Source organism: Pollachius pollachius, assembly GCF_949987615.1.
Source record: "Pollachius pollachius genome assembly, chromosome: 16".
Taxonomy (NCBI): Eukaryota; Metazoa; Chordata; class Actinopteri; order Gadiformes; family Gadidae; genus Pollachius; species Pollachius pollachius.
Window position 1 is genome coordinate 11,251,101 of NC_136949.1, and position 9,160 is coordinate 11,260,260.

The following is a 9,160-nucleotide window of genomic DNA, read 5'->3' on the forward strand; positions in this document are numbered from 1 at the left end:
TTCTAGATTTGTTTGTTTCTGACACAGCAACATCTAGGGATGAACATGAAAATAAAAATGCTATTCCAGTGTTACGGCCCAGAATCAAATCCACAGGACTCGAGAAAAACTACACTCCTCCTCCACACCCTGTTTATTTCAAACCTCACAGGTAGGAATTACAAATTCACAAAATGACCCCCCACGGCAGCCATTTCAGAGAGAAGGAGAGAGAGAGGGTGGACGCCCAGATCCAGCCGAAGGGACCCTTGAGCAAGACATGCAAAACAAAAGAAATCAAATAAAGGTGAGGGAGAAGGCCTCCGTTATAATAGCACCCTTTGTGGAAGATCAACAACAAACAACCAAAACGATTTCAGCTGTTGATAGCTCAGTGCAAAAATAGTAATGTATATATATATATTATATATCTATATATATATATATATCTTTATAGCTATAGGCATACAAAGAAAATAGATAGATATTTATAGGTACTGTATATACTTAAAGCATTTACTTGTAGGGACACATAGAAAGTTACATACACCTGTAGAGCAAAGACCGGGAAACAGAGGAGCCTGAAGCAGGGGCCCCTGAAGTCTAGTGGTGAACTACAGCGCAGCGGTGAAATGGGATCAATTCACCACCAGCCACTCACACTTTATTTTGGGAACAATAATAATAGGGCGTGGCTTGCCATGATGCCTCTTCAAACGTTCTCACTTGGGTCATAGACAAGAGGTGTGTGTGTTTCTCTGTCTGTTAATGTGTAAAGGGTGTCTGTGTGTGTGTGTGTGAGTAAATGCTGTATGTTTATGTATGTGTGTGTGAATGCGTATGTTTATGCGTATGTGTATGTGTGTGTACTCGTGTGTGTATGTGTGTATGTAAGGGTGGGGGGGGGGGGGGGGGTGCAGCACCATGATGAGAGTGTGTGTGTCCCCTCATTCCCTTGCATGCATTGTATTCCCAAACGAGAGACTCATGTACAGTAGCACTCGTATCAACAACAGGTACAGCAATCTACAGTATCACACTAAACAAACTGATCCCGGGATGAACCACCGAGCCAAGGGGGGTGGGTCAAAGATCCAAAGTTGGCTATTTTTTTTTGCAAATGGTCATACATTTTCAGATCATCCCTATACATTAATTTGGAGAGCACCAAAACAGACATGGCACTCACACGCCAATGGCAACCAAAAGATAAAACGGGGGCTGCGATAAACACAGTTATTTTTAAATGCCTTAAAAAAAAATACAATCACAGAGGGTTTCAAGTTGCCATAATACCCCGTATCTCATTAAGAATTACAGAAATGAATACAATATAATAAATGCATATAGCACGTTTCAAGTGATACTTAGAGGAAGACGGCACTGTCGTAGTAGTAAAGTAGCCCGGGCTATACGACGTGCTATCACTTCATTTGCATAGCAGGAGAATTTGCTTCAGGGATTGGGTGGTTGAAGTCTATGTGTTTCCCAGCTCCTTGTTGAATTTTGAACTATGAGGCCCTCTGAAATCTGTATGCTTTTATGAATTCAAAGATTCAACTAAGATAGCCTCACTTCCTCCCTGTTCTTTTTCAGGTAATTCAAACATGTTTGTGGTAGTTCATTCTAATTGTTTTTATTAAGAGGAAATGTCATTAGCAATACTGTAAAAATGCACCTTTCCAAACTGCTGAGTCAAGTGCAGTGAAGGCAATGTATAATGAGTTGCTGCTTGGTTTATCATCTATGCTCGTGTTAATGTTATTTGAACATTTTAACTAACTGACGCAGTTAAAACTAACTGTGGAGCACTCAGTCTGGTTTGAATGGCATAGCCTACTGTATAGTTATCCTATCCATACATGGTTAATGGTGATTAATTGATATCGAGAGGCTTGGTTAAGCTGCATGCACATGCACACTCACCGTGGCAAGGGTGAGTCTTTACACTATGTACACCGAGTTGGGTGAAAATTGTGCGTAGCCTCCTTCTACCCGCTAGCACCTGTTAGCATCACACAGTATTCATCTTGTAAACATTTTGAAGTGGTTTGATTGACAGCGGGCAACATAGTCAGCGTGTGTTGACATTGGAATTACAGAGAAAACTGAAAAACAGGTGTCATGAATTTTTTAAGATTTGGCTCACAGCTAATCTGGATGTTTGCGACAGAGAGTGAACAAGGACAAGTTACGTTTACATGTCAGATTGTCGCTTGTTTCTCAATAAGGTTGTGTGTTCACACAGATGATGGGCAAACAGAGCCATTTCACAGAGGTGTCATAATAAGATAAACACAGGAATCGCTCTTAACACAAAATACTGGTCTGCTACTTTTATGTACCAGGGCACGGGTAGTAGACCAAACTGGTGAAGATGACACACATTCACCATGGACCATTTTCACGGAGATGTCATCACAGGGTAAATACAGGTGTGGCCCAACATTAACATTGGGTAGATCGGCTGGTGTTGCATTTATGTGTTAAAGCACCAGCAATGGTCAATGTGTGTCAACTACACTAGTTCAGTCTACTACGTGTACACAAAGAAGCAGACCTATGAGTGCCCTGAGCTGTGGTCTGTGTTGGTCCTGCGATGACACTATTGTGAAAAGGGCCTATTGGCTAAATGCATGTGACCCAATGTCAGAAGACCCAATGTTGACATCCTACTATTTACTATTCAATCGTATTCTCCATTGAGTGTATACTTGAGGCCATCACCCCCGTTAGGTATGAAGGATCCTGCATATGAAAACAAGAGACTGTGTGAAACCAGCGTTTCTTGGTTTGTGTTTCTTCTATATCTGAACGAGAAGGGGTCCGGGTCATAATTGTGTTTTCTCTGTGTGCGTGTGTCATTGGTCGAGGTGGTGCACAAGAAGCCCATGGGGGTCCCACCACGTGGGTTAAGGCATCGATAGAGGCACTGGGACAGCAGGGGTACAGCAGCTCTTGCCTGTAGAAGGCGGTTCATGGGCGCCCCGTTTCACTGTAGCGTTGGGATGGGGGCCGGGGGTAATAAAGGGCCGATCGACGTAGGTGAGACAAGGGGTTTGGTATGGTACGCTACTCTGCCTCTGTGATGCATTTTGCTGCATTCTGGTTGATACTCGAAGCGGAGAGTAGCTTTTGCTACTTTGTGATGAATGTTAAATAAAAACATAGTCGTACGGTTGTATACAGGAGGAAAATAACAGAATACAATACAAATAAAACAACAGTGTTAGAAGATACCAGGGGGAGGAGGGGGGGGGGGGGTTCTAAAAGTGAATTGGAGCGAGAAATAGCAGACGAAGCAAGAGTCAGGCAGTGAAGAGTCCCTTGTTCTACTGGCACAGCGATCCCCGTTAGCCCTATGATAGTTAAACACTCTTTAATTACAGACCTGCCTCTCTCTCTACTGGGAGCCATGCGCTCAGCACGGCTCCCCTCACGTCGCTTTAATCAAAAGGTATCGCTGCACTGTGTCATTATGAGTAAAGGAGGCAGGAATGGAAGAAATATACCGGAGACACACAAGCAGCCAAATTAAATCTGTGGTTCTGTTTTTTTCTTCCTACTTTTTTAAAACAAATACGCCCGGATGATGGATGAACACACGGATAAAGCGCTACCTCACAACAAAAAAAATAGAGAACCATTTGCCAATCGTATTCACCTCCATATCAAATATTACAGCATTTGTGAATGCACCATCAACATGGACTGATATAACAGACAAGATAGCAACGGTAATATTACAGTAACATCAAAATGGTATTCCAGCAGAAAGCAAAAAAAATGTAATTACCGATATATACATACAGTATAAGATCAAGCACTCAAGCATTTCACCTTGAAATTATTGCACAGTAAGCCACTGTGGACTTGTCGTGGTCACCCCCCCAAAAACCCCTGTATAAAAATAGATCAATACATCAGCACACCAAACAAGTCTTTGTCGTTCTCTTTGTGTGTGTGTGTGTGTGTGTGTGTGTGTGTTTATAGGTGTGTGTCTGGCAGGCAAGCACTGCTGTGGCCAGCCTACTCTTGGGTCTTCAAGAAGAGAAATTGTGCGCCACAGTGTGAACCAGAGTCTGTAGCTGGACTAAGCCTGCAGTAAATTCTTGCATGTATTTCATTATTATTTTAGGAATTCTTTAAATATACATTTCTTTTCTGTTTCCCTTCTATCTTGCATGGCACGCACAGCCTCCAGCCTCCTTCTCTTTCATTCTCTATCTCTCTCTCTGTCTTTTGTGTGTCCATCTGACCCACTGGCCTTTTCCCCGGGACATCAGGCAGGTCCAGAAGGGAGGGGGGAGTGGGGGGGTATTTTTGTATTTCATTTTTATGGCATTTCTTCTCATCAGCAATGGAACCTGTTGCCTGTTTTCCCTCTCCACAGAAGGTCCAAGAAGACCGGGAGACGTTTCAACCACCCCCTCCAAACCCCACAATACCCAATCAAGAGAACTCCAGTGCCTGGAAGTGCGTGGGTGTGTGTTTGTGTGTCTGTGTGTGTGTCAGTGTGTGTGTGTGTGTGTGTGATTTCTTTGTTGTTGTTATTGGTGGTGGTGGTGGTGGTGGTGGTGGTGGTGGAGCAAGAAGAAGGAGAAACGGGTTGGAGACGGGGTGTCTCAGACCAGGGTCTCCACCCCCATGAGTTTGGGCGTGAGGATGCGAGGCGTGATGCCGCTGTTCAGGTCCTCCTCGAACTCCAGCAGCTGACCCATGAAGTTGAGGTTGGGGGAGATGATGGCCCGCCGCGCCTTCACAAACTTGTAGGCGTCGGTCATGGTCATCCAGGTGTGCTTCATCAGGTAGGCGATGACGATGGTGGCCGAGCGCGACACGCCCGCCTGGCAGTGGATCAGCAGGCCCATTCCGGCCTGGTGTGCTTCCTCTGCAGGGGGGCACAGAGAAGCAGAGACCCCTTTAACGCTGCTGCCTATGGGGCAGGTGTAGCGGACAAGCTTGGAAAGGTCATGATCGACTATGTGTAGAGCATGTATTAACATGTACGATTTATTTTATATTATCTGTTTTTGCATTTATTGTTATGTTTCTGCCTTCGTTATGCATACCTAGAATGTACGTTGTTGTGTGGTGTAATTGTGCAGATGTGTTTACGCACGTTAGACAGACATTTGTTACACATGTGCATACTTCTCTACATTTCTATGTCTTCATTGTTCTTTTGAACTTTTCTTTTGATCATTGAACTTAAAGGTAGGCCTTTTCCGTTTCATGTCATCTTTAGCAGAGCAGATTGTAATATAAACTATTTCCGAGTATTCTCCCCAATAAAGTTATCGTGATCTCAATATATATATATATATATATATATATATATATATATATATATATATATGCACACAAGTTACATTTCTTTCTTGATCTGTCCTTTTTTGACATAAGTCTGACCATTAGCCTTGAAGCATCATCGCATTCTCCAAAGCATATCTTTTATTTTTTATATCTTTTAACGTCCATATTATCCATGTGGATATTTTATTTTATTTTATAATCTTGTTTATGTATCTATCTAAGCAAGTCTTCAGGATGATGGTGCTGCCTGCAGCTGCACCTCAAAGGAAGATTAAAATACATTTTGCATTAAAACAATTTGTCACTTCTTTCAGTCTAAACAGCACAGACTCACAAAACGCTTCAACCACACCATGTTAGCTTCTCTTACAATACAATCAATCACGTGAAAAACCATAAACCTCCATCTCTTTCACTACAATTGAATGACTACTACTACGAATTCATTATTTTCATTCATTAAATTCCCTTCCTGTCGTTGATCCAGCGGTGGATCATCTGTTGGTGAAGACGAATGACACGGGACATTCCCCCCCCCATTCTAAAATGTTATAAAACAAACAGGATTTATTAAACCCATATTTATACACTCAAACACAACGCCCTGCTAATCACTCTGAAATGCTAATCGTTTCACTTTTTCACAAGTGTGCATAAACCCTGTTCTGCTCACCGATGAACTCAAAGGCCTCCTCAAAGTACTGGCGCAGGTTCTGCTTGTTGCTGTCGGTGGCGGGCAGCCGCTTGTAGCAGAACAGGCCGGTGTCGTAGTGGAACAGTGGCAGGTGCGTGGTGACGTTGAGCACGAAGCCGATGTTGGCGCGTCGCAGCATGGCCAGGTCCCGCGCGTCCCGCTCGTTGCCCAGGTACAGGAGGGGCAGGATGGCGGTGAGCTCGGCGTTCTCGATGTCCGGCATGGACGGCAGCGGCCCGATGGCGTGGCCGGCCAACGCCGCCACCGCCGCCGCCCCGGGCCCGCCACCGCCACCGCCGTTGGGCCCCTCGTGGAGCCGCAGCGAGTGGTCGCAGAGGTGCTCGTGGCACTGCCTGAACGCGTGGAGGCCCCCTGCGGACAGAGCAGAGGAACGGAGACCTCACGTTAAGAGGGGCTGGAGCTGAGGTTGTCTAGCGTTGTGATGGAGAGAGAGATGAAAGAAGAAGAGGTGAGTTAGAAACTTAACAAACCCTGAAAAATCCCTCCCTGCCTCTGTGCCCCCTCACTGCCTCCCTCCCTACGTTTCTAAAGGTTTGTTTTTGAATTTTTATTCATTCACAAAGATACAGTGATTTAGACAGGGAGGTATGGGAGAGAGAGGAAAGGGACATGCGGCAAAGGACCACAGGCAGGATTCAAACCCGGGACGCTGCCGTGAGGACTGAGCCTTAATGGTAGGCGCTGTTTCTGCCCTGTTGAAAAGTGTTGCATTCAAGCACTGGTGGTGAAGCTATGATAATGCAGGCAAGTATGATTGACAGGCAAGATGGGTTCCCTGAAGAGATTCCCTCATGGGTCAGAAAGGAGCCAGGAACAGTTTAATACGGTCAATGACTGAGGCAGGAGCAGTCGACCACAGCCGATATTCTCACAGAACATTTCACTCACTGAACAGATGACGGATATCTATGGCATTTCTTCCAAATCAAACCCAAATTATAGCTCTTAAATCGTACCCACAGCTTTCATATGAATTATTGCGTTTCAACATTTCAATATTGGATTTCATTTTCAATGTAGTTCAATCCATTATTCAGCAGCCTCTGGTGTCCCTTTAAGACTTTCCTGTCCCGCCCTGAGCCCCCTGGGACAGAGTGCTAAAGCTAACACTGCCGGTGTTAGGGGTTCAATTCCCACAAGGGTCCAGGCGTTCTATAAATACATGTGGTCACACTGCCCTAAGCATGTAGCGAGTGGCATATGCTGTGATATCACAGAACAACTGGCTTTCTCCAAACCCACACAGACAGGGGGCGAGAAAAACGGACCGCCTCATTTGTTAAATTAATTATTTGCCATTTAAACACATGGTTCATAACATCCAGTCGAACATGTTCCATTGTATCTCAACTTGGACAGTACGTCCCTTCGCCATTTGGAATTTGGTTCAAAAATGTACGATGCCATGGTGTGAACCTTACAGAGATGTTTAGGACCGGTGCCTGTATGTTCACTGGTTTCGGAAGGGAGCATTGGCCTTCCAGCAACTGCATAGCAATGCTCCTTAACCTCAGGGTGTGCTGGTTGGTTGCCTGGGATTCAAAGCTTCACTTTATACTGTGTATCAGCCAGGTTGAAAGTTCAATTAAAGAATTTATCAAAAAAAGACCAATTCCCAAGACAGTTGGAAGTCTGGGAAATCCCTATTTTGTTTATTAAAAAAAAATCAACAATCCCAAGTGAGTACAACATTCGTTCAGGGGCCAACTCAGCAGCAAGGCTTAAACAAACTGCTTTTGCATCCCATCTTTTGAGTGGCTTATGCATTTTCTATGACAACATCAACTGTTTGACCAAAACAAATTAAAGTAAATTGACCATACAGATAAATATTTTATTATATCAATGAAAGAAAATAAATATGACGATATACGCGCTAGTATGTAAGATATAAATAACAATCCCCTGTAACATTTAGACACACACTCCCTGCCAAAGGTCCTATACAGATGGGCTATACCGTCCTCAGTCACTTTTTCAGTTAATGAAATATATCAGGTGCTGCTTTGCACCGGCTGTCATCCGCTCTCCCAGCTCCTTTATTGTACTCTGCCAGGGGGCAGGTCGCTCCACCTATTGTTAACATTGTAAGTATAGCGTTGGCTGCAAGCCAAGGTAAGTAATTGTAGGGAGGCCTGTGTGAGTGTCACCTTGATTGCTGGGCCAGGTGGGGATCTCGCAACTGTCAACAGATAGCAAGCCAAGCACACATTGTCCGACAGCACCGGCCGATAACCTAAAGCAACTGGGGCTAACCGTCCACTGATGAAGCCCTGACTGTCTCTCTGTCTCTTCTAACATCATGCACCTCGCCCTCATGATGATTACCGTAGGCGCTTCTGTGGAGGACAGACGCAAACCCCACAGCCGTAGACGCAGCGTTACTGAGGAAAGGGGGTGGAGGGGGATTTTCCACGGTTAGGTCATTTGATCAGATAGCTTAGAGTTATGGTCTGTTAACCCTCCTCAGTGTCAAATAATATATTTTCAGGGAAAAAAAAAGTAGTAGTAGTAGTAGTAGTAGTTTCACAAAGACCTTGAGCACTAAATAAATTCCCCTACATAAAGATGCAGATGATGAACCACAAATAAGGGCTCTGTTGTAACAACCATATTCTCTCGTCTCTATATACACACTCTTGAGAGGCTATAATACCATTTTTTATTCTGAGGATGATTAAGTGATTCAGAAATACATTGAGGAGGATTTTTTCCACCATAACTTAAGTCCATGTCCCGAATGTACAGGGAATGAACAGGAGGACAGTGAAGCGTGTCCCCTGTCATATCCTCTGACAACCTCCGGCTCTCGCAGAAGAAAGACACAGCATCCACTCACTTTCACAACCCAGCAGCCCAGTTCCTCTTCAGAAATGACCACTTCACTCTGCTCCAGGCCCACTCGCACCACACACACACAAACACACACACACACACACACACACACACACACACACACACACACACACGCAGTTCAGTTTCCAACCGTATATACAAAAGGGCTTAAAACCACAACAAATTTTAAAAGTAAACCAATGACTGAATACTTGCATTCCAATGATTAAATTAATTATGTCATTAAATACAAATAACGATAAACAATAGGCACAAATGAGAGAACTCATGGTAGGTAACATCAGACAAGAAAAC

At 44.2% G+C, this 9,160-nt stretch overlaps 1 protein-coding gene across 2 annotated transcripts in view; it reads right to left on the minus strand.

Annotated features, from left to right (window-relative positions):
• Window positions 1-267: 267 nt before the first annotated feature.
• Window positions 268-9,160, minus strand: part of dusp10 (dual specificity phosphatase 10) — a 14,189-nt gene continuing 5,296 nt past the window's right edge. For both annotated transcript variants that reach the window (XM_079753131.1, XM_079753130.1), the window contains exons 3-4: window positions 5,969-6,361; window positions 268-4,870 (exon numbers count right to left, since the gene is read on the minus strand). In XM_079753131.1, the coding sequence (XP_079609257.1) occupies window positions 4,605-4,870; window positions 5,969-6,361 (659 nt within the window). In that variant the 3' untranslated portion in view covers window positions 268-4,604. The remainder of the gene's footprint in view (window positions 4,871-5,968; window positions 6,362-9,160) is intronic.